This window comes from Orussus abietinus, unplaced genomic scaffold, assembly GCF_000612105.2.
Source record: "Orussus abietinus isolate OABI.00-Male unplaced genomic scaffold, Oabi_2.0 scaffold257, whole genome shotgun sequence".
NCBI lineage: Eukaryota > Metazoa > Arthropoda > Insecta > Hymenoptera > Orussidae > Orussus > Orussus abietinus.
In genome coordinates this window covers 108,381-133,541 of record NW_019394410.1, presented here as the reverse complement: position 1 = coordinate 133,541, position 25,161 = coordinate 108,381, and the positions used below count along the sequence as shown (strand labels likewise).

General features: G+C 46.5%; 1 protein-coding gene across 29 annotated transcripts in view; it reads right to left on the bottom strand.

Moving 5' to 3' along the window:
- Nucleotides 1–521: 521 nt before the first annotated feature.
- LOC105694779 (microtubule-actin cross-linking factor 1) overlaps nucleotides 522–25,161 on the bottom strand; it is a 104,797-nt gene continuing 80,157 nt past the window's right edge. For 13 of the 29 annotated variants that reach the window (XM_023432201.1, XM_012415734.1, XM_023432207.1 and 10 more), the window contains 23 exons: nucleotides 24,103–25,146; nucleotides 23,534–24,011; nucleotides 23,164–23,333; nucleotides 22,217–23,038; nucleotides 19,261–22,082; nucleotides 18,113–18,356; nucleotides 16,102–17,982; nucleotides 15,782–16,029; nucleotides 15,317–15,373; nucleotides 15,003–15,047; nucleotides 14,533–14,610; nucleotides 14,137–14,308; nucleotides 13,944–14,061; nucleotides 13,470–13,699; nucleotides 13,280–13,397; nucleotides 9,637–9,782; nucleotides 5,623–5,782; nucleotides 5,405–5,542; nucleotides 4,855–5,035; nucleotides 4,312–4,374; nucleotides 3,583–3,702; nucleotides 2,932–2,994; nucleotides 522–2,495 (listed from right to left, as the gene is read on the bottom strand). In XM_023432201.1, the coding sequence (XP_023287969.1) occupies nucleotides 2,336–2,495; nucleotides 2,932–2,994; nucleotides 3,583–3,702; nucleotides 4,312–4,374; nucleotides 4,855–5,035; nucleotides 5,405–5,542; nucleotides 5,623–5,782; nucleotides 9,637–9,782; nucleotides 13,280–13,397; nucleotides 13,470–13,699; nucleotides 13,944–14,061; nucleotides 14,137–14,308; nucleotides 14,533–14,610; nucleotides 15,003–15,047; nucleotides 15,317–15,373; nucleotides 15,782–16,029; nucleotides 16,102–17,982; nucleotides 18,113–18,356; nucleotides 19,261–22,082; nucleotides 22,217–23,038; nucleotides 23,164–23,333; nucleotides 23,534–24,011; nucleotides 24,103–25,146 (9,558 nt within the window). In that variant the 3' untranslated portion in view covers nucleotides 522–2,335. Of the gene's footprint in view, nucleotides 2,496–2,931; nucleotides 2,995–3,582; nucleotides 3,703–4,311; nucleotides 4,375–4,854; nucleotides 5,036–5,404; nucleotides 5,543–5,622; nucleotides 5,783–5,805; nucleotides 6,606–7,517; nucleotides 7,625–9,636; nucleotides 9,783–13,279; nucleotides 13,398–13,469; nucleotides 13,700–13,943; nucleotides 14,062–14,136; nucleotides 14,309–14,532; nucleotides 14,611–15,002; nucleotides 15,048–15,316; nucleotides 15,374–15,781; nucleotides 16,030–16,101; nucleotides 17,983–18,112; nucleotides 18,357–19,260; nucleotides 22,083–22,216; nucleotides 23,039–23,163; nucleotides 23,334–23,533; nucleotides 24,012–24,102; nucleotides 25,147–25,161 lie in introns of those variants that run through there. The other 16 variants (XM_012415755.1, XM_023432208.1, XM_012415742.1 and 13 more) reach the window with 13 other exon arrangements.

The window sequence follows — 25,161 nt, the reverse complement described above, 5'->3', positions numbered from 1 at the left end:
AAAGCTAACGTACGAAACCAGAGGGCAGCACAAGATGCGATCGCACGATCCTGCCCGTGAGCAATCTCCCAACTCATCTCTGTTATAAACATCCATCTTGTCCATTTGTTTCATCCCATAATTTACTTTTTGGTCTTCCACCTTTGTACATTTTCATGAGCTGAAATCACTTTGTTGAAATCCAGGAGATTCAGATGTGGATGCAATGCTCCACCAGTACTTAATTCCTCGATCGAGGTATCTAAAATAATGCACAATGTAGAAATAGACTGTCCATACACCAACTTGACAAAAAGGAAGAAATTAAGTTGACGTCGATAAAACCAAAAAAAAAAAAGAAACAGGTAGATGCATACTTTCAATACTGGGACGGTACGGTTACTAAGAGAAAAAATGTTGAGGCTAGCCATCGCAACACCATGTGCAACAAACTTATCTAATTATATATATATGCACATATATATATATACTTCTTCACAGCATCATCGGCAATACAGATCTTACAATAAAGCAAAGCAAAGTTTATGTAAACATCATTAATATATTAAAGTATTAAGTAATAACTCGAAGGTATCTTCAGGGACAGGCGGGAGGAAATTCTTGGTCAATATCAACTGTATTTATAATATAAAAAAATTGGAAATGTCTTTTAGGAGGTCTTGTCCGAAACTGCAGTCAGGACTCCATGCTACGTTTCGGACAAAATCTTTTTTTTTTTTTCACGCTCGCTTATCCACTAGTATAAATCTAACCTCAATTCCTTACGAATCGCACGATGCAGAGAGATATCTGTTCGTCGGGCGTGCCCGACAGTAAGCGAGTCGCATAATGTTACATTTTGTGCCACGTCGTAGCCGTTTGATTTTCCTCGACAGTGTCTATTTCTAATAGCGCACCGTTTTTTCATAACGCAGCCCGATGCGGATGCGAGATCTTCGCGAGGAGGCCGAGGAAAGACTGGCGACAAAGGAGCTTGACCAATATTTACACAACAAATCCCCTGACCCTATGAAACTTTTCCAGCCTCCTCGGAGGGACTCGCGCGGTTTTGGCAACAAAAGCCAGTCCTCTTGCGGTATTTTGAATTTCCAAAGCAAGCGAATCACGCGGTAATTGCGGCGGTCATAAATACACGGTACTCGAGACACGGGAATACACGTCGCAGCAGAGACGGCGAGAAAAAACAGAGAGTTAAGCGGCGCTATTAAATAACCAAATCTATATCGACACGCGTGTGGTAAATTAAGGGACTCGGCACGAATGAATAACCTCTTTAAGCGAGGAAAAAAATGGGAGATACGTTGAGTAAAATAAACGAGTACTTTTTTTTCGTAGCCTAGAATTATGCCTGTTAATTGTTACATATGCGCTCTTGGGACGACAATCGTCGGCATTAACCCGGTTAAGGTTAGGATTAATATATCGTGAACGTTCAACAAGACAGATCGCACCGTACGGAGCGCGGCTCCTGTTAATCCGCAGTTAAGTCTGTCGTTTAATAGTTTTTATAGAATATTTTTATATGCCCCAAACCGGAGCCGCGCCGGTGCGGATGTCGACTCGCTACCTTCCTCCTTTTCCTTCATTTTTTTTTTCCCGTAAAGTATATCAACACTTCTTGACAGACTGGCAAAGAAATATTACTTCCCGTTGTCAATATTTTTAAACGAGTCTTTTATGCCACTCAGAGGCTAACAGGCGTTGCAAGACATGTAACTGCATAGAGGTTATGCAAATGTCGCACGCATTATGCATGAGAATTACTTTACAGGAACACGTCACATGCGTTTCTCTATTCCGAGATTCCCCTAACTTCCCTTTCTGCCTTGCGTAATAAATAATACACGGGTTTTAAGCTCGTGCTCTCGAACGTCTGGTGAAAGCCCCTCGTTCTGGAATTTGAAGCTCGGCTCTAAACATCCAAGGGGACTTTTCACTTCAGTTCACTACTCTCCCATCGAATATGGGAGTAATTAGGACTTTTCTTCTTTTTTATCTCTCGATATTACGAATGTACGCCGGATTAACTTCTCCAACGCATCTTCGTTGGCCTATCTGCTGCCCTAATCAACTTTCATCTCCTGAATAATTTAAAAAACAAATAAAAGGAATGCAAACGAGATAGACTACAGGGAAGATCCCATCGTTGAAATGTCTAAAGAAACGGTTCCTATCTTGGCGTTTTTGCTACTTATTCTTCTTAAATTTCATAGATTTTTGTTTTTCGCATCGAATGGTCTTTGCAAGTATCGGAGCATCTTGATTGAGATTTTCCTTTTTTCTTTGTGTTTCCTGGTGTTTTTTTTCTTCGGACGATTGCTCCTGTGTTTTACATTTACAAGCGGAATGGAGCTCTCTGGTCTATCGGCGTGGGTTTTCCTTTTCTGGAAACTGGCGTCGTAGAGACAGACGTGTCCGAAGCTCCTGAAGGCTTCCTCGATAATTTCGTGCTCGGAGGCAGAGGTGTGGATGTCCCACTGGATGGTGTTGCTTTCCTGGGTTGCAAGAAATAGACAAATAAATAGAAATAGATATATCAAGGATACATAATTCTAGAGCAAACAAAAATGAAGGAAGTAAGGGAAACCTGTTGTGCAATAGAGAAAAAATTCACAAAGTTGATTGATAAGCTGAGAAATTCTTCCACTGATGGAAAGTGAATAATTTGACCAGAATTTTTTAAGTTATTGGTCATTGCCAAATTTGAATCTGAGTTTTAATTAATTTTCATTTCGGAAGGAATTTTTTGTTTCTTGTTAAGAGGAGATTTGGATGTCATTGAGGAAAACGTGGAATGGCTTAAAGGAGTTAATAGGTTATGAAATGCATTTTAATCGAAGCGAGTTTAAAAGAAAACGAATTATAAAACGCATTTCACAACCTATTAACTCTGTTGAATGGTATGACATGGGAATCATGAACACTTTTTACCTGGCTGCTTGCTTTACAGCCGATGGGATGTTAGTTGCTGAACTTGTACGGACCGAGCTGCTCCTACCGTTACGGAAAGACGATGTTAGACATAACCTCGAAGGAAATAAGCTCCAAGCGGTGACAATTTCTCAAAATGATCAAAGCTTTGTTAGAAGTTCACTTAAACTAACCTTAAATTCTGAATGTTTACAGATTCAAACAGAACACAGAAGGGATGAATAAGTTAAAAAGAAGAGTTGCAGGCGAAGAAGCATGCGAATTCTCATACAGGACAAAGAAGAGACACAGGAAAAATAAACGAAAATGGTCCATGCAATTCTTTCCGAAGCACAAAAAATGTATACGTTTGCTTGGCAATACTCCTGCAAATCTCGGTGCATGGGTTTGAAAGAAGTAACATCAAAGTTCCAGGAGAATTATTTCTAATGAAATACTTAATGATCGGTTGTAGCATCAGTAAAAAAAAAAGGGGGGGAGCGGTTGTAGGAGAGAACCAATAAAAACAAAGGATGAACTCGAGCTGAAAGAAAACCGCACACTCAGGTAGCCACAAGTCCGGAGAGAAAATCAAACCACGTCACTCGTAGTATACACAAGACAAGAAAATTGGGTACACAATTGGACATAGAATCGGGGAGCCAGGCATACCCAGTAGAATCGGTAGAAATCGTAGAATGGTTGCTTTGTGTCGAATGAGTCGAAAAATTGCTGGTTGTTGACTGCGGGGACTTAATGTCCGCTCCAACGTATACAGGAATCCTAGAGCGACTAAACCATTAACCATGAAAAAGTCAGTATCGTGCTACTTGGTAAGAATTCATTTTTCTTACAAGAATTAGCTACTTAGGATGAATTTTAATCTGGACACAAAGGAGTTCTCAAATCCGGACGGTCATCGATAGAGCGTATGTTAACTAAGAGAATTAATAATGCAATGAAAGAATAAGTGTGTCTTTAGCATTTCTTCTAACATATTGCTAGAAATAACTTAAGCAAATTATGTAAATACAAAGAGCAATTCCACCAAGACTGCATTCTTTGTTTAAGCAGAGCTAACAGGTGAGATTATTATTTATGATGAGCATGACTGTAAAATTATGAAGTAGTCGTAATTTAATGTTTTGCTTTGTAGGTTAAGAAAAAATTATATTACACGATCCATGTATAAGGAGAAGTATTAATTTTCAAATTTGTTTCCTTCTCTTTGAAGAATTTCGCAGCAGTGATAAGCACGGAAGTTAACGATACCGCCACCAATATTAGCAATGAACCATATAAAATATATCGAATGTCAAGGAGCGAATCTAATTGAGCTGCAAGATGGACGTGTCTAAAAATCATGTGTTATCGAATTAATAAGTGTTAATAATGCTTTACCTAATCGGTGTTCCGACACCAGAGAGGGTTGGTATACTCGAAGCTCGATGGATCGAGCTCAACCTAAAAAAATGTTGTTACATCCAGATTTAATAAACTGATAATTTCTTTGAACGAGTGAAATATCAATCCTCGTTTAGTTTCGTCTTCATTGGTGGATGCAATTAATCGGAAACGTTCAACTGAATATTTTTGAAGGCACGTAAACAAAATGTCGCTCAACCCAAGAGAAATAAAAAAAAAAAAAGAAGAAATAAGATACAAGGTAAACAAAATGCAACTTATGCAATAAATACGGTGTCAATGACCATCCTGAAAGGGCGATTAATCTCGGTAGAATGTTAATATGTCATCTACGCAATACTAGTTCAGTGTACGACTCAATCCTTAGTACAAGTTAGACCGTTATAAATCTCAATAACTATTAATAATGCAGTATGCATGTTAGTGACTTGCCTAGAAAGGTACTCTCTTCGAAAAGAGATTAACTTCTGCGCGTAAACTGATTATTCATTGTTATGACTTTTTGTAGTGATGACAAACCTGGAAGGAGCTCCACTCGCAGGACTGACGAGACCTGTTGGAGTTCGTGGACGAGAACTGGAGCCGTTTACAGGAGCTCCCAATCTTCTGCCAGAAACGCTGTTATGTCGACTGGATGTCGGTGTATTACCAGACGTGCCTACAGTTCTGCGAGGAATACGGCTAGGTGTTCCCGATTCATCTGCATAAATAAACAAAAATGATATAATCACTAACAATAATTTAAAAAACATTAAACGTAGGATTTCCGTTGCGCAGTGAATGAGTGCAATTTATAATGCATCGGAGTCACTTTTCAAGGTACCGATACATAAATACTTATTTACGTAGCTTTCAAAGCTTTTTTCCTCATGTATCATTAATTCTAATTTACTGATCTCTGAATTTAGTGTGGGAAGAATAACATTCTTCAAGGCATCGGAGCCACAGGTTCCGAGGCATTAATTCGTAAGTATTTATTCATGGACATCGGTGGGTGATTCCAAGTTCCATTCATCGTTGCCTATTTTTGTAATGTTTTAGTGTCCTGATCTTCATAATTTTTACTGACCAGTGCTGTCCAGGGACTGAGTGGATCCATATCGACTAGCTGGCTTGCTGCCTTGTCTGGATGCTGGTCTGCTGCTCGGTCTGCTGGTTGGCCTTGAAGCCGGCCTTGAAGCTGGTCTGCTGGATGGTCGACTGCCTCCTAAAAACCCGAAGAGGTCCACATTTTGAATAGTCAAGTCGAGGTCTGGACACAGAAATGCAGGAAGTAATTATACGTACCTGGAGTAAGCGTACTTCTATACGGTGTACTGGTTTTCCTTGACGACAAGCGGAAGGAACTCTCGTTGTCGCTAAGGCTGTCTGGAGTTCCAGCACTCAAAGAAGATCTTGAAGCTCTGGATTGACCCATCGGCACGCTGCGAGCACTTCGTTCCCTCACCTGTACGTTTCCAAATCAGACACGTCGGTGAGAGGCGGCACTTAATCATTAATCAGCAATATGAAGTATCACGGAAATCCATCGAATAATGTCGTCAGGATGCAAGAACCACGTCATCGGATATATCAGCATCATTGCTTCAGACAATTACAGTGAACATAATTAACCAGCAATTTCAAAGTACTTCTTGCAAATGCCTGGAATTTATACGTAAAAAATTTCACCGTGCTTGTAATCATTTCTTCGAGGCGTTACGATTAGATAATGCCGTTCGCGAATGCTTCTAAAGGTATTTGGCGCGAAACTCTACCGAGTTTCCTGATAGCTCAATTTCTGACTGGACGTGGACTAGTTCGGACGACAAAATTTGTAACAGTTTGTAAACATTTCTAAAAAGGTGTGTACGTACCTACGGCTCCTACCAATACCGATACGAAAAACACTCAATTTTAGTTATGGTAAAATGGGAGAAAAAATAATTAACTAAGTGGAATAATAAGTGAAGAGGTGTGGGAAGGACGGTCTTAAACTTTAAAGTTCTATCCTGCTTGTTGCTGGTACTCAGTTTTCTGATTTTCGGCGCGAAATATTCTGTAAGTTAATACTTCTTGGTCGGAATTTTGCAGATTTTTCAATTACAGTTCTACTGGTATTGAATTTAAATAAGAGTGTGGAGAAGACACGAGGGGGTTAAAGCGGGTCGACTATGGGATTTTACCATAATTAAAACTGAGCCATTCACAAATTGCATGCAAACTTACCATAAGTAGTTGGGAGAGGTATAGTAGCTTATGGTGATTCGAAGTGTCGCCGATCAACGCCACTATGCACGCATCAATACAGTACATCATTATGCATCGTCAATGATCTACATCTACAGAAGATTTCGTTCGAAAGAAAAAAAAAAAAAACTCCAAAATGACTCGTCTCGGTTAGGCTGGCTCCGTAAAGAGATCCCTGTTAATTTCTCTCGCGAAATTTCAATCATAAATACCGAAGGCCAAACCGACTCGACCCTCAAATCTGAATTAAACACTTTTTGGCAGACTTCATTGAGGCAAACAAATGACAAAACCGAACGCAAAGTAAGGAAACGATACATAAAAACAACGAAAGTCTAAGAAATAAAACCAAACATAATGTATGATGCGTGACGAGTGCGCAGACTACTCCAAGCCATCGGACAAGGTTTTCGAGTAAAAGGACATTCTTGAAAAATTAAACGAAAATAGGAAAATCTACTAAAGCTATTCTTCGCACGACAGACACTCCAACGAAGCGCACTACAAGGACACGTATCATCTTAAGGGCACTCTTCTAATCAGATCACACATTTCACGAAAATCGGAAAAGAAATCACACGTACAGTTTCCAAAAGCGACCGACAATTTGCGCGGTTGAATTTCCCGAAATCTAGCGAACCGATTATTTTTTTATACACTTTCTTTTAATCTAAGAAGCTCGACCTGCGTCGATTAATGCACCTTTACCGTGGCAATTTTTAACTCAGCCATTTGTTAATGAATATTCTTTATAAAATTGTAAAATTGCAAAATCCAACCGTGCGAAATTCGTCTCGCGAGGGGAAGGGTCACATGCCGAATTCCCAGGCACAAATGATAAGACAAGGAGAACGTAAACTAAGGGAGAAAAGAAAGGGGAGAGAAACACCGTCACACTTGAAAACGACTACCCGAGTGCCTCGGATATTATCAATTGAAAATTCGTTATTTACCCAGTGATAAGAGGGTGCGTGCATGTGGAGAGGATACGAGCACGGGAGGTCCTCCTTTTGCCTCAAACTCTCAAAAATCGGCATCAGCTGGCTCATAAACTCCTCCGCTACACCACAAATCAGAGGTTTAGGAAAAATTTCGCTTGTCTTTCCGTTCGGGAAGCCCAAATGAAGCGGTCGATTAAAGGTCGCCACGTCAATTATTCCCTCGCATCGATCGATGATCAATGACCACCGCGATGGAAATATTTAAATATCAGAGACACGACCAATCGAGAGCGTATTAATTCCGTAAAACCACCGCCACAATTTCTAATTTAATATTAGCCTATAGTTGAAATGAAAAGAAAAAAAAAAAATTAATCGGACCAAACGAAGTCTGTCGAAAGACTCTCCCCCAAAAAAAAGGAAAATAAAAATAAAATAGGCAATGTGAATTTACAGGCGTAATTTTGGGATTGCGTCACATCTCCTTTTCGCTTTTAAGAAAATTCGCCAATGGGATTTTTCCGCTCTAGTAAATTATTCTTTCTTTTCTCGGCAGGCTTCATCTTTCGGAGGGAGTAAAGAGACGTTTTAAGATTTTCGGATTTTTGGGGAGATTTTGCGATGCACCGATGCAGATATAAATCTCGCCTCTGAGGTCTTCCTTTATTATTTTTTTTTTTTTTCCTAGGGGCGGGAAATCACGTTCCTTGAGACTGGACGATCGAATCGGTCAAATCGAAGAGATCAATTAAATATGGACGGTCTTCGATCGATCGATCTCAGGGACACCCTCGAGCCCAGGAAATGGGATTCCCGTCGGCGCAGAGATGCATCGACATCGGTGCATTCCTAGTGCATGTGAATCTGAAATCGGAGCTACTGTAAAAACGGAATCTCCTTGAACGTCGCATCTCCTGAGGTGTACAGCCGGCATTCTTCGGGACCGATATCAACGATCCCACCACCAAAACTCAAGATATCCTTCGCAAACGTCTAAACTCTACAGAGGATGACGACAAAATATATACAAAAAAAAAAGAGAAAAAGAAACAGCGATAACCATCAATGAAAAAAAAAAAGAGAGAGAGGTCAACTACGAGTCAACTCTACGACACATGCACGTACTCTATGTACTCTAAGTACTCGAGGGTACTTACCAGGACGAGAAGCACGCCACCGATTTCTTGATGACGTCAAAGACACACAGAACGAGACTACACTCGACAAATGCAACCATGTTCCATTTTGTGAGAAGAGTCAGTTTAATTAAACATAAAAGAAATACCCGTTTAATTTTAGAGACTCATTGAGTGGGCATTAATTCATGTTTTTGCAGGAAAATACCGGGAAAATTCAAGTATACTGATCTTCTCACGGTAGAACTCGAGAGAAAAAAACCAAGATGGCCGCCGCGTCTTTCGCGGCGCCAGTTAAGCAGGATTACCTTCGTCGTTATTAAACGACGAATGTAATCTAGAGCGGAAGGAAGCGGCCTAAAGTACACGGAAACTGAAGTATAAACTATTTTCGTACGACCTTGTCCTCGTGCGAGTAGGTTCTTTGGTACCTTTTCAGGGCCAGGGACTTACCTGAAGAAGAAGAGTCGCTCCAAGGTCGTAGACGAGCAGAACAAGAGCGAGAAATGCCTTTGTGAGAAGAAGCGGCGATTTTCGCGGATGCAAAAAAGAAATGGAAGATGTTACGGAAATCCGACGTAACGCCCGAAGATTTACACTTTCCCGGATAACGGCTGATAAGGCTCGAATCACTTTACAGGTGCGGCATAAATTCATGAGGGTTTTTAAATTGCAAACAAAAAAAAAAACCGCACGTATTTATGCCTTGGCCCAATAATTTTGTCTAGAAGATGCGGCATAAATTCATGAGGGTTTTTAAATTGCAAACAAAAAAAAAAACCGCACGTATTTATGCTTTAACTCGATAATTGATTCTTATGGAGGGGTGTATAATCGGAGTTTAAATTGAGTCTTCTCTTTTTTCTTTTACTTTTAGACGCCGTCTTCTCACCTAGGCAGGAAAAGTGTCCTGCGATGAAACCTCGGACTCGAGATAGAGGAATCGATGTCGAGTCCGCGGTTTCCTGGTGTGCAGGAAAGAGAAGCAGGATTACCTTCGTGATGGGGCCAGCGGAGGACATTGTCGAACGTTGCAGAGTCGAGGTCGGGCTCGGTTTGGATCTGAACGCTGTCATAGTTTGGCTGACACCATCGGCCAGAATGAATTGTTCCCGCAGCTCGATATTCGTTCTTCCCTTGGCTACAGTGTGTTGCGTGCACGCAGTTAGTGGGAAGGCGTTTAAAGGAGATGCCAGGGATGAAGGGAGGTGCCGATAATTTTTTACAGATAAAACGGAGGAGAGGAAGCAACGACAACGATTTACGGGAGTTACGTGGAGGATATTTAAATCATGAGGCGACGAAAGAAAGAAGTGATAACCGAGGTGTGTGAATGAAAGAAAGAAAAAAAAAAAATGAAGAAATTTGTCCAGTGTTTCGAAAGGAGGAGAAGGACGATCAAAGGGGGGTAAGAAGAAATAAGGAATAATAGTTAATGATTTTCCAATGTTCGCAGAGGTGATGAGGAATTTCGGCATGGTGGGAAGGGGAATAAATCATTTCAAGTCAAGGGTGATGAATTAATATGGAGAAAAAGTGTATGGAGTCGCGAAGTGGAACGGGGGGCGGATAAGAACGGGTTCGTGGGTGGGTGTAACGCGCGCGTGTGTGTGTGGTGGAAAGTAAACAAAGAAAAAGAAATCCATGGCTTTAGAATGGACCAAAGAAAAAAAATCGGCGACATACTTTTAAAATGAATCAAATTGGGAGATTTTTGGGACTACTACAGGGTCGATGCTTCCTGCAGACTCCGAGGAGGGAAGACGACTCGCGATGTCAAGAGCAATTATCATCTGGTTAAAAGACGCTATAAATGTATTTCTTTTTTTTTTCTTTTATCGCGTCTCGGAATCCGCGATCGGCGCCGACTCTGTGGGCAGGTTCTAGTATTCTACATCAACCTCGTTTGTAACATGAAACGAACCTATTTTCTTTACTTTTTACCGAGGTATAGGAAAGCGCTCGTTTTCTAGGACCGATCAGACTGGTTTCATGCTCCAAACGGACAACGAAAGACGCTTATAGAACTGTCACAAGTAACGCCAACACCATGCTGAAAAACTGACCGAGGTATAACACAATTACGCTAAGGTGGAACACAAAATCGCTCGGAAGAAACCATACCCTTCGATGAACCGGATCCGCTCGTATCGTTATAAACGTTACGTATGTACTTCTATGCAAAGAACTCTAAACTGTCAACTCTCTCGAATCAGCTGATCGAGCAGAATCGACCGCCTCTGTACCGCAAAGGACTACCAACGATAAAGAACAGCCGATCGCGAGCCTCGTCCAAAAACCGCCGACCAGCCCGAGTTGTCGAAACATTCCGCCTGTCAACTCTCCGTTAATGATTAATGCAAACAGTCAATCCAGTCAATTAATCGTCCGCGGTTTTCGAGTTCCCAGAACGAGTAGCCCCTTGTGTTAATGGTGTGGCGTTAAGTGCGGCCAAAATCCACTCTGTTATCGGACCGCAGACTAGTCAATTGTCGTTAACATTTAAGCACAGTTTTATGGTATGTCTAGGGTAAGGAACCGATTTTAACATCCTTATCAATAAACATGAGAAAAAGGAAGATGACAATGCAGAGCCGAGGTCCGACAACGGATGAGATCCTGGCCAAGTGTCCGTGTAAATGGTTAAACGTTACGAAGGATGTGAATGCGAGTGAAGCGAGTCGCGTGCGACAATCGGAGGGAATGTCCTTCTCGAAGGATATTGCATTGTCGATTAAGAATCCCAGATTGTAAGTCGCAATCGCTCAATATGATATGCGGCGTGACAGCGGTGTTCGTATCTACAGCTCGTGGCATAAGTGCGGCGTCGAGAGAACATCGTAAATGGATGTTTTCGCGGTGATCGCGGATAGATAAAAAATATTAACGAAAACCCCGATGAAGATATAAGCCTTCCTTCGCGCGAGAACAATGGCCACGTGGATAAAACGTGCGTGTAAGTCTCACCGAGAGGACACCAACCCTCGTGCTGCTCCGGCTTGTTGGGATCCGGTATCGGCATTAGAAAGACTTGAAAGAATTAATTGTAAAGAAACGAAGATAACGAGAAATGGAGCGTGTCCAGGACGGGAGGCGCATGCACGTATACGTGACTCGGTGGACAACGAAATAACCGGGATTAAACGAAAGATACATTGATAAGACGTCGGGGTAATATTGATAAGGGTGTGTCCGGGGTCGGGAGGGGTGGAGTGAGAGAAAGCAATAAAGTCGATGTTAGTACAGGGTCGATTAATCACGTATTAACTACCAACTATTGTCTTTACGGCGAGGCCGTTACGGAGGAAAGCGTCGATGATGAATTCTTTGGGATAATTGGAGATATTGATAAGATTGATAAGACGCTATCGCGAGGAAAAGGAAAATAATGATTTCCTCCGGAACGGCCCCTCCACTCCTCTCCTAGCAATCGTCGAGAAAACCAAGGAATACCAAACCAATTTCTAAATACCCACTACCAGGTTATATTATTGCAAAACTAAGCGAAGCAAAGCGAGCACACACTTTCTCGAACCCCTCCATTTACACCGAGGTCCATCCACGTTATCGTAAGAGGCGACATTTTGGCTTTGCGATTAATGAACGTTACTTCTGTTACCTCAGGAGCTGAGATCATTCACACAAGTGCGCGTTATCGGGTTATACAAAGTTAGGGCCAGACTTTCCCCCAAGGAATCGTCAAGGACTATCGATATTTCCGCACTCGTTAAAGAGGGTTTCCGGTGACGTCGACAATGGGGTCTTGGATAACGCCGATTAATTCCTACAGCTAGGTCAGCGGAGCAAATGAATGCCGATGGACGTGAGAAAAATTGTTAAACACAACGGGAACGTATATATATATATATATAAATATGTATAAAACATAAGGGGAACGATCAAACTAGTCGTTAACGCAAACAAAATCAACTACCCTAGGTAAATGGAAACTCAGTCGAACGCATACAATTAAAGGTGAAGCTGCCTCGTACGGGGAGGTAGTATTTCGTTATGGCCAGATTAATTATCTCTTGGCGGTTAGCCACGTCGTATTAGTACTTAGTAATTAGTTGGGCTGCGAAATTAGTCACGTTAATTCCGGACGAGAGAAAACGGTCGCGGGTCTCGCAACTTCAAGTACTATGAAATTTAACACAGATACCCTTAAGGTGACATGAAAGGGTCATCTCTGTGTGTATAAACTCGTAGAAATGTTTATAAAACTTTTTCCAAACGTGATTATGTTAACCCTAAGAAAGAACGTGGTACTTATGAAATATCATTTTTAATAAACATTTTTTTTTGTCATTCATCCCAGACTAAGACCAAAAATACATTTTCTTTGTACGGATTTTCATGAGCACCCCGTTCTTCTCCTTAGGGACTTCGTAATCAAGTTTGGAATGATTCGGTGCGCCCAGTTTGGAGAAAAGTTTGATAAATATTTCTTTCGTGATATATGTAGAATGACCCTTTCCTTATCATCTTAATTTGCAGGAACGAGACGAGCCACGAATTAGCGCCCCCTGATCGGACGGATCGGCTGGACTCGGCCGAAATCCCGCGAGAACGATTTGCATTTATCACTCCTTCTCCTATTATCGGGTAAGTGTTTTGTGAATCTTGAGAGATACTCACCGCGACAGGGGTCGTTTTTCAGCAGGAACTCGTCGAGTGCCACCCAACCACCGCCGACACGCACCATGACGGTGGATCGTAAAATTCGCACCAGACGCAGCTTTTGGCTGTCTCCAAACTGAAAAGAGATGGTCAAGGAAATAAGCTCGAACTCGCCCATCTTTGGCAGTCTAAAGTTTCGGAAACTCACCCGATACTTCCCTTCGCCGACCTGGAACACTCGGAATTTCTGTCTACAGGTGCACAACATGACAAGTCGCTTAACTTCGTCGTGAATCTTATCGGTGTCGTTGTAGGTTCGTCGTTCCTCCCAGTCGGGTCTGAGAGCTGCTATGAACTCTTTCCAGTCGATCAGACCTTCGCCCTGGCGGTCAAACAAGTCGGCTACGGCTCCCATTTCCAGCCTGGACGTCTCGAATTCTGTGTTATGAAAACAAATGACGATTTTTAAGGTACATCGGAACATCCCATGCTTACCAGTGTTAATATAATAAATCTGGACCGCGCTGATAAGGAAAGGAAAGCGTTATCATAATTTGAAACCGAAGTCGGAACCGATAATGTTCCCTTCTGGTCCTTTTCGGCTCCGCTTCTGTTATCATTTATATATGAAATTAATTAGTTATTATGTATATTCGAAATTAATCATCAGTCGAGAGCGTACTCGTGTTCATGATCCCTTGAATGAAGTCTTCCCTCGGGATCAGTCCGTCGTTGTTCTTGTCCATCTTCCTGAAGAGGTCCGTCAGCCTGGATTTCTTGTGGTTCATGAACTTGAGGAACTGAAACCAGAGTTTGCGGTGAATTTCCCGATGTTATGGAAACTTATTAAAATATTTAATAATGAACAAACTTACCCGTTTGCGCCAGTCTTCCCAGCTGAAGTTGGCAACGCGGTCCAGCTCTTGGATGTAGTTGTATTTATCCTGAAGACGACGCTGACGTTCCCAGGCGAGGAACCAAACGTGTCGCCAGCGATCCCAAAGCAGTCTTACTCGTGGACTTCGGAATTCCGGTTCGGCTCCTTTGCTGCTCGTTTGCGGAAAGATTTGCATTATTGTTACTTCAAGGTTTCCTTTCTTTCAGTTGCAAGCTAAATCTCTGCGTGGCCCGAGGACCTTATTTCGGAACTAAAGCGAAGAAGATACTCGGCGCAGTTCATTTTTATCGCCTTAATTGGGGAGTTGCGACTACGGATGTTAATTATCGGGGACACGGGTGATAATAGTGGAACAAAAATCGGATACACGAACCTTCCTTTAGGTGGGAATCGTGGTCCAATGTGGGGCAATGTTGGATCTGGCGTTCTCTCACGACCTGGACTGGCTCGGCTAAACAAGAACATGCGTCAACGTCACTCAAAACACTCTCTACTCGGTTCTGTATTCTTCATAGTAGGGCTGGAGACTCGAAATTGTGTTACAAAACTGTGTTAAGAAATCTTTCAATTTGGTACTTGGTGATAAATTGGAAAATCGGGTAAACATGGTAAAGTAATGGAGATTCCCGTGCCTCGAAAAGTACGTCGCATGCCATGAAACAACATAAAATTTGTACCAAGGTAAATTTGTAATATACTAGCAAACGGTAATGTTGCAACTCCTGCTTCTTTTTTTTTTTTTTCGTTCAGGACAAATCACAGGTGTACAGAAGCGACGTGTGTGAGTTTTGTGTAGCATCACGAAAGCTGGGGTGAAGAGGAAGATGAAGGGCTTGCATGTACCTTCCATGTCTCGACGGCTGGGAAAGGTCTCGGCTGCCCTTGAAGCTAAACACCGACAAAGCAACACACAGGGTTCTTAATTAAAGCCTTCACTCCTCACTTAAGCATTAACAATTAAGCTCCTCTCTATATAACGTCAAGTTTGTAAGATATTAATATGAAATCAACTCTCAAGTACGGGTAAGACAAAATGTAGGACTATTTTTCACAGGTGAGAGGCACTTCGTTCATGAGAGTTATTTATAATTTTTCATAGAGTGAAACCGTATGTTTGTTTAATTATTCAGGATAATTTATGCTGAGCGATGACGCACCTTTGCTTGCGTAGCGGCTGATGATCGTGATCATAGTCCTGAGATTGATCCTTACTGCTGGCGGTGGCGCAAAACACACAACATGCGAAGACAAATATTTATTTAACGATTCAACATCGCAAGCCACGGGTGACACGTTAAACAATACACGACTCGACTGGGTAATGAGTAAAAAATTGGGTATCCGATTAAATCCGAACAAAACATGCCAGACCACTCGAGGTACATAACAGTTTCCTTAGAAACATAAAATGAACAATTTCATCAGGGTGCAAATTTTATATCTATTAATTTAACTTTAATTATTAATGATAACAAGTGAACGAGAATACCCCATTGTTGGCAAGGCTTGTTAAGACGTACTCCAGTCGATAACATGATGCTAACAGAGAGACGACGGGAACAAATAATGCAAAGACGTGAACACAAAATGCAAAGAACTGTGCAAAAAAAAAATGTACGTACGTCGTCGTGGGCGTCTTCGGCTTCGAGATTTTACGGCCGTCCTTGATAGGCTTGATCTGTCTAGCTTTGCACACCCTATCGACTTCGTTCTGTCGACGACTAGTATTCTCCATGAATTCCCTGTGGTCAGAGATCAGCATCTCCAAGGTTGGCCTATCATCAGGGAGTGGTTCAGCCTCCAGAGCATTGAGAGTGTTCTCCAAGCCCTCAAGCCAAGCAAGAAGCTCTTCAAGGAGGTTATCAAGGTCCTAAAAAGATACATTCGTCAATGCATCGTTTCTAAGGTGGGAAACAGTAATTAAGAGAACTGGAAGAGGTACCTGAAGACCCTGCATATGGTTCTCGAGTCGTTGGTTCCTCTGGTGCGCCCAGGTGGACACCTCCTCCCATCTGGACTGTATAATAGTGATCCAATGTTTGATCACTGCAGCCCCATCCGGATGCGACTTCGCGAGGATGGTGTGAGCCAGCTCCAGGGTGTTGTCCTTCTCGACCTCTTTAGTCTTGAGTTCCCTGAGGAACTTCTCATGCTCCATCAGCTGGTTTCGACTCTCCTGCTCGTCTTCGGGAAGCTGACCAGCGAACCTGAGCTTCATCTCTGCATCGCTTAGCCATTCTAAGAGGACGTGGACGGCCTTGTGCAGTCTCTCAGCCTCCCTCAGGGCCTCCTCCAACCTGGTGGACTTGTTGGACGACAACCTGGTCACCTTGTCCCAGAGGGAATTCAATTCCCTCAGCTGGGCTCTTATGGTACTCGCGTCTTCAGGGTCGGCCTTCGACTCCAGCTCCCTTCCGGTCTTGATGACCGACTCCATCTGCGAGGCCCTGGACTCCAGGTCTCCTTCGAAGGATCTATGCTGCTCAACGAGGTTCGTAACAGTATCAAGGTCGCCGTGAAGAGGTCCAGTGTTCGACAGCTGCTTCTCGGTCTTGCTTAGCCAGTCCAGAAGAGCCTGGATGGCGTCCTTGAACTGACCAGAGAAGAGCAGCGCCTCTTCCAGCTTCCTCTGCCTGTCGACGCATTTGCCACACACCGTGGTCCACTTGTTCTTCAGCTCGTTCAACAGCTCCTTCAAGGCAGCTTCGTCGGACTTCGGGGCCTTATCGTACAGGATTTTGCCGCTCTTCATGGTGTTATCATAAGCGCCCTGCTTGGCGCCAAGAGCCTTCTGGATCTCCCGGTGTCTGTTCAACCTGGACTTGATCTTTTCAGGATCGTTGCCGCCGACTCCATCTGCAGACACCTCGTCGAGGGTCCTCTCCGTCTCCTCCAACCAGGTCATCAGGTTCGACCAGGCGTCGTGGAACTCTCTGGCTTCTTTATAGCCATGGTCCAACGCCCTGGTTCTCTCTGCCGACTTGGAGACCACCCTCTCCCACCGGTGTTGCACGCTCACCAGGAGGTTCTTTATCAGGATCACGTCCTGCTTCTGCGAGAAGTACTTCAGGTGCGTGCCCTTCTTGTCTAGATTTAACATGGTCTCCCTGTGCACGCCGACGTCCTTCTGGAACGCCTTGTGCTCCTCTATCTGCCCCAGGATCGTCTCCATGACCCTGGACACCGGCTTCAGGTTCGTCAGTATCTTCTCGGCGTTCGTAAGCCAGTCGACGAAGGCCTGGAGAGCGTCGTGGAACTCGGTGGCCTCCCTCAGGGCGATTTCTAGCTTGATCTTCTTATCGCTGGCTCTGGCGGTTACATTGTCCCACCGTTGTTTCAAGGTCCTCAGGTTGTGGTTCAGCCCACCCGCGCTGCTGGTCCCGGCTCTCTTCAGGTACTCCTGTCCCTGCTGGAGAACCGTCTCCACCTTCGGTCGGTTTTGCTCCAGCTCGTTGTACACCTCCATGAACCTCTCCAACTGCTCCGATGCGGTCTCCGGAAGACCTCCTACGGGTTTAGAAGCCACTATGGTGTTGTCCACGTCTCCTAGCCACGATAGCAGGTCCTGGATCTCGGCGGTGAAGGACTGCGCTTCCCTGAGGGCATCCTCCAGCTCCCTTTGACGGTCTGCAGCTCGCTGCAGTAAATCTCGCCAACGGCGGTTCAGGGTTCCTAGTTTCTCTGCCGTCGTGGAAGCTTCTGCAGTGCCTTTCCCATCCTCTATCAGCTGTCTGCCCGCGTCGTTCAGAGTGTCCACGCTTGTCTGGTGAGCTTGGATGTCGTTCACCAGGACCTTCAGCTTGGCCAGCTCGACCTCGATCACCTAAGAATAAGGATTAACCAATATAAGCTCTCTCACTCGCCAAGATCATTTTGATACCAAGTACTTTCCGCATCGATACTTGACATCTTTGAAAGTTATATATATATAGATTCTTTTAATCCTTCCCTACCTGGGGGTCTCCGGCGACAGGACGCAGGTCGTCCAGGGTCCTGTCGGTCTTGTCTATCCAGACGAGCAGCTCGTCTAGAGCGTGCTGGAACTGGCCCAGACGGAGAAGAGCGTTCTCCAGGAGTCGCTGACGTTCAACCACTCCTCTCAGAAGTCCATCCCAGCGCCGATTTACGGCTCCCAGGGGCTCCTTTATCGCAGCCGCTTGTTCCGATGATGTCCTCTCGGTCAGCTCTGCTGCTTGTCTGTTGATTACCACAAATATTCGTTAATCCCGCTTATTAGAATCAGACGTATCGACAGGCTCTACTTGGTTCGGTCAGCTTAAGCTAGAATTAATAAAACCGACATCGACGTCCCGGGGTCGCTCCCTTTTTTTGGCGTTGTTTTTTTTTTTTCTATTTTCTCTTTTTAATACCATGGCCGAGAGTGTATGTTGGTGTCTTTCTCCCTTGTACTCCTCGTGTAGCGATGCACCTTTTTAACATGCGACCGCAACAATTGGTAAACAATGGCTAGTGCAAACGATCCCTTGATGGTTTTTTCGCTGCGAAATGCGACTTAATTAAAATCACCGTGAGTAAATATTTCCTATTCCTTCCTCCTCTTTTAAACTCATTTAAAATGCATTTTGCACCCTATTGATGTTCATTGTTAACGATAATTCGAAGCGATTTGTACTTTGTGCAGTTAAATCAGTACAGACCGGTATTTATCGCATTTAGTAAATTCTTTTAATCTTCTAGGTGATACGAAACAAGGGATCCCTTGCACGCCGCCATTACACGTAACGACAAAGTACTGCTCAGGCTGCAAACTCGTACATGTTAAGAGTACTCTGATTAATCTGCGAGTATTAAGTGATCCGCGGACCGGTGTCTGAGACAGTCCGGGAGGAAGCCATGCTCTCTAACTACCAGCGACAGAGCACAGAGATGTTCATCAACAAGACTTGCCTTGTCAGACTCCTGCGTATATCGGGAACCAGCAGAAAACAAAAAGAGAGGTAATTAGAATCGGCGTATCAACCTAGAACCTAAACGTTCCTTCCAGGGTGCACCTAAGGCGCTCATCGAGAAGAACGAGAAAGTCTGAATAAATGGTCACTTCAGGCTAGCCATGAAGAGCCACCCAGAAGAGGTGAAGTACCTGTTGAGGGCCTCGACCTTGACCATGTGAGGATCGACCTCGGTCTTGAAATTGGCGAGCTGTTTGATCTGCCTCTTGACCTCGTCGATGTCGCTGCCAAGGGGCCCCATGGCGGCGAAGCGGTCTTCGGCTTCTTCAAGGAACTCCAGCAGGTTCTGCAGGGTCTCATGGAACTCCATGGCCTTCTCCATGGCGTCTATAAGGTTCTCCTCGCGTCTGGCATACAACGCGGTGACGTTGTCCCAGGCCTGGTCGAGGTCTTCTATGTGCTTCCGGACTTCCGGTTTGTCGGGTTCTCCGCAAAGCCCCATGAGCTCGTGTCCGGAAGCTCGCACCTGCTCGACATCCGGCTTGGTCTGATCAATTTCCTGTCTGATCTCGTGCAGAGCGACTTGTTGCTGCTGAATAGCCGCAGGTTGAGCGGCAGGTGGAGCCTGGCCTGCGAGGGCGTCCTGCAGCTCCCTCAGGGTGGACATGACGCCATTCAGCTCGGACCAGAACCTCTCGGCAATCGCCAGGGTGTCGTCCAAGGTCAGCCCTCTGTCCGACGTGGCTTTCTGCACCTCCGTCCACAGTTTGTTCAGCTTCTCCAGCTTGCGTTTGATGTCCTTTACCGCAGGATCTGCCCTGTTCCCGGCCTTGCTGATGACATCGTCGGCAGCTTTCCTGACGGCCGCATAGGCTTCGGACCTCTGGGCGAGGTCATCGGCCAGGGCGGCGTTCTCCTCCATCTGGTCCCTCAACCTCGGAGGATGGGCACTGACGGGCTCGGCTCCATGGACCTGGTCAGCCGTGGAGGACAAAGCCCTCAACATGCCTTCCAGTTTGTCCGAGAACTGGGAGGATTCCTGAAGAGCTTGCTCGAGAGCCTGTTGGCGACCCCTGAGCTCGGCTCTCAGCGCGGCGTACCGGGCATTGTCGTTGTCCAGGACATCCTGGACCTTCACTCCCTCCTCCTCGTTGCAGAGCTTTATGAGCGCCTCGCCGGTCTTGTTGAGCTTCTCGACCAGCGGCTTGTGCTCGTTGATGCTCTGCACCAGGTATTCGTTCTTGTCCTGTTGGGCGGCGATGAGGTCCGGCCTGAGAGCCGGCATGGGCAGCATGGCGATCTGGTGTTCGGCCTCTTCCAGCCAGCCGACGAGACCCAGGTGAGTGTCCCTGAGGTGCTCGGCTAACGGAAGAGCCTGTTCCAAAGCTCCCAGCCTGTCCGATGAGAGGGCCGACACGATCTCCATGGTCTCTCTCAGGTCCTCCATCTTGTCCCTGATGGTCGAGGTGTCTTCGTGCTGCGCGTTCTCCCGGATGACCTTCTTCGCGGTGGAGATGACGTCCCTGACCCTGCCCTTCTGACTCGAGATGTCGTCGTTCAAGGCCTTGTGCTCCTTCAGTTGCACCCTGATGATCTCCGGCTCACTGCTCGGCGGCTCGGCCTCTCTCAGTTGGTTGTCCACCTCCCGGAACCAGTCGAGCAGGTCGTCGATGTCGCCGATCACCTCCAGGGACCGCTGCTTGCTGAGCTGGATCCGTTCGGCCTTCCTCTGGATCTGCTCGGCGATGGCGTCGAACCTTCTGTTGTCTCGGGTCACCAGACCCTCGATCGTGGCCGCCCCCTCTCCGGGGGAAATCTGGCACAGCTGGGGACCCACGGTGTTGATTTTGTCCAGGACCAATCTGTACTCCGAGATCTCCATCTCCAATCTGATGATCTCCTCCTCGCGAGGCTCCGCCGATTGCAGAGCCGACTCTGCACCCTGCATCCAGTCCATCAGCCGGTTGTGGTTGTCGTGGAACTGCTGCACCAGGGGCAGCGCCTCCTGGGCGTGTTTCAGGAGGTCGGACCCCCGAGTCACCAGGTCGTTGAAGTGCCGCTGCAGGGAGTCCAGCTTGTCCTTTAGACGCAGGGCCTCGTCGCTGGAGATGTGCTTCATCAGCTCCAGCCCGGAATCCGTTGTGCTGTCCACCTCGATCTGTCTGCTGGAGACCTCCTCGGTCAAGTCGGCCAGGTCCTCCATCTGCTGGAGGAGCTTCTCCGTGTGCACCGCGAGGATGCGGTACTTGGATAGTCTCAGCTCCATCCCGTCCATCCAGGCCTGGAGGTCCTGGTAGGTCAGGACCAAGTGCCGAAGGCTTTGCCGAGACCTCTGGAGGAGGCTTCCTAGGGCCTCCGATCGCTCCACCAGGGTGGCGTATCTGTCCGCGGCGTCCTGCAGCTTGTCGGCCAGGGTCGCGGCCTCGTCCTCACCTACCAGGCTCATCAGGTAGCTGGCGATCTCCGTCAGCTCGCTGAAGTCCGGCTTCTTGGAGAGAATGTCGTCGTGCAGGACGTCGTGCTCCGAGACGCGCTGTTGGATCTTCTCCTCGTCGGTGGGCACCAGCTCCATGTCCTTCACCTTCTTCTCGGTTTTATCCAGCCAGATGGCCAGAGGGACGAGCTTGTCCTGGAACGTCTTCGCCACGTTCATAGCCCTCTCCAGAGCGTCCATCCGCTCCGCGGCTCCGTCGGTCAGGTTGTCGAACCTGCCCATCAGGTCCTTCAGGCGCTTCTCGATGTACTTGCGCTCCTTCGGGTCCGCGCCCCCTGCGACCTCCTGCCCCATGTTGAAGAGCGACGACATGGAGTTCTGTCTGTCCAGCAGCATCTTCTTCAAGAACTTCTGCTCCTGTAGTTGGGCCTTCACGACCTTGTAGTCCGAAGACGGGGGTTTCTGGTTGGCCACCATCTCTTCGGTGTCCGCTAACCATTTCTCAAGACCCTCCAGAGCTTCCTGGAACTTACCGGACTGCAGCAGCCCGACGTCGAGCTTCCGGTCGCGCTCGTTCAGCTGGAATTAAATTAATAATCAACATTAATAATTAATAACAATTAATACCACCGTCAGAAATATTAACCGGCGCGAGATATCTCCTCGCCGAAGGTGAGTTACTGATTCTAAGCTGAGTATATACATCTACACACCCTGTCCTTCAGGTCGTTCCACTTCTCGTTCATCTTGTCCAGGTCTTTTTCGATGTTCCCGGTGTTCACGTCCCTACCGGCGGTCTGTACCAAAGCCTGGCCCAGGAGATTGCAGTCGTCTACCGCGCGACCGATGGGCTCGATTTTGTTCGTCTTCAGGGCCCTGAAGTCCTCCTGCTGAACCCTGATGGAGTCAACCTCCGACCCCACCGGCTTGAACTTCTTTACCTGGTCGCTGGCCTCGGCGATGTCGTCCATGACGTCTCCATGGGCGTGGTAGAATTCCTGGAGCTTGTTCAAGGTGTCGCTGAGCTCGTCGTCCCTGTTCCGGGCTCGTTCATCGAGCTTGCCGAGGAGTCTCTTCAGGTTGTCGACCTGGTCCCTGGTGGCGACGGCATCAGGGGCGAACCCGGAATCTACCAGCCGTTCCCCGGAGCCCACGACGTCGGCCACTTCGTCGGACAGTCGGTTGATCTTTCCTATCACCTTGCCTATGTCTTCGATCTGACCTCGCACCGTTTTTATGTCTCGACCTGGAGCTTTCATGGAGTCCAGCTCCTTCTCTACGGTCAGCAAGTCGTGGCTCAGATTCTTCACCAGGTCCGTGAACTGCGCCACTGCGGTAGCTGCACTTTGCAGCTCGCTGCACCTGTCGTCCAGCTTCGCCTGCAGGTCTTCTATGCGGTCCGTGATGTTGTCCACCTCGTCCTGGAGATGACTCGCGTCTACTCCCTGTTCCCCAGCCTTGTGCATGAGGTCGTTGGCCTGCTGCCTCACGGCGAGCAGGGGCTTCTTCAAACTCAGCGTCTCTTCTCGTAAATTCTGCAAATTGAAAGAGGGAGAACGTAAGCCTAAGTTGCCGATCCTAAAATCCACCAGTCGATTTTCTCTTATCTTGCCGTTATTATTAAATAACGAGATTACATGGAGTCAACATGGGTACGTACCTTTATTCTGTCAAGAAGTTTAGGGTCCTTTGATGCTCCGCCAAGTGCGTCGTGAGAGGCCAACTTATCCTCGCAACGCTGCAAACCATGCTGGACGTCTCTCAAGTTCTCGTTGAAGTCGGTCAGATGTCGCGCCGTGTCTTCCAGGGATTGCGTTCTCTCCAAGAGGTCTGAAACGAGGAAACACTTCAACATATCTTCCGTTTTTAAGGAAGGAAACTTCCTTCAAACCCGATTTCGAACAATTTTTGACATTCGACATTTTGTTTGAATAAAAAATAAAATATATATATAAAAAAAAGGAAATTGAGGGTAGAAAAAGGATACCTCGAAGAGGACTCTGAGCATTAATTTAGGAAGATCGACCTACCATTGTTCAATTTGTCCCATCTTGTTCTCATGGCCGCGAGCTCGTTCTTCACGACTTCCTTGTCGATGTCGCAAGCTCCGACAAAGGTCTCACCCAGAGTTTTGTTATTTTCGAACTCGCCAGACCTCTTCCACACCTCGTTCCTGAAGGACGAGAGTTCCTTGAGTTGTTTTTCGATATCCTTGCGTTTAAACGAGGCCGGCTTCAGGCTCTCCAATTTATCCTCAGCTTGTCTCAGCCACGGGAGGAAAAGATCCTGAGCCCTGTAGTACTTCTTGCAGTGTTCAGCACAAGTCTGAAGCCTCGTGTGCCTGTCCACGGTGTCCTTCTTCAACCTATCCCACTGAGATTGCATTTTGTCAAGGTCTCGCTGAAGAGCGCGGTTCTCCGTCTTCTGGGGTCTTCCCAGGATGTCGCGACCCTTGTTGAGCAACATGATGACCTCGTGTTCCTTGCCCATAACGTTTCGGTAAACGGGCTGAAAAATTGAAATGATGATTATTTAAACGACTCGATAAAACAGGTCAATGTTTACACAACAGTCAAATTATCAGTATCCGGTGCCTTACTTCATGGTGGTCCAGCTGTTGCTGAAGAACCTCTCTATCGGCCGAAATGAGCAGCTTCTCGGACATGTTGCCCAGTTCGTCGGCGAGCCAGCCAAGAGTTTTGCTGCAAGAGGCCTCGAATTGTCTGCCGTCCCTCAGGTTGCCCTCGACCTCTGCCTTCCTGTGGTCCAGCTTCTTCTGCAGGTTGTTGTACAGCTTCCCAACAGTGGCAAGTTTACCCTGGATCTCGGACCTGGAGGCAGGGTCGCTCAAGACCTCGCAAAGCTGGGCACCGGCTGCTTCAGCATCTGCAAGAAGAGGTCTCTGGCCTTCCAACTGTCGCTCCAGATTCTCGATTTTTCTCAGCTGCTCCTCAGGGTCCTTGTCCAGAGGGAGTTCGTCCAGGTTGTCGGAGATACCCTGAAGAGCGTCTCTGAGTCTGTTCAGACTGGCGTCGAACTCCCGACTGGTGTCCACGGCGTCGCCCAAGCTTTGGGCTCGCTCGTCCAACCTGGCCAACTGGTCGGACCATCTTTGGAGAACGTTGCTCAATTTCGCGCTGATCTTCTGCCCATCCGGAGACTCCACGCTGACCCTGGCCAGGACGTTCTCTCCGACCTGGACCAGGTGGTCCAGCTGCGGCTGCTGGGTCCTGAACTCTTCCCGAAGGACCTGCACCTGTTGCACCTGGCTGGCGACCATCCTGGGGTCGGAGGAAATCGGACCCAACGCACCCAGCATCCTCTCTTTTGCTCCCAGCCAGGAGTGGAGACCCTCGTAGGTGTCGTGGAACTCCTTGATGTCCTCGAGGAACTTGATCCTGTCCTTGCACCGGTCGGAAATGGACTTCCACCGACTGGCCACGTCTTCGAGTTCGTCGTTCAACCTGTCGACGCCTTCGGCGTCCTTCTTACGTCTCACCAGGTCTCGCACCTGCGTCCTGGTGCTGTCTAATAACGACTGCTTCTCGTACAGCTCTTCGATTACCAGCTTGATCTGTTTGGCCGTCTTGTCAGCCTCCTCCTTGGTCGCGGGGATGATCTCCTTGGGCAGCTGGCGTTGGACCTTGAAGAAAGGGAT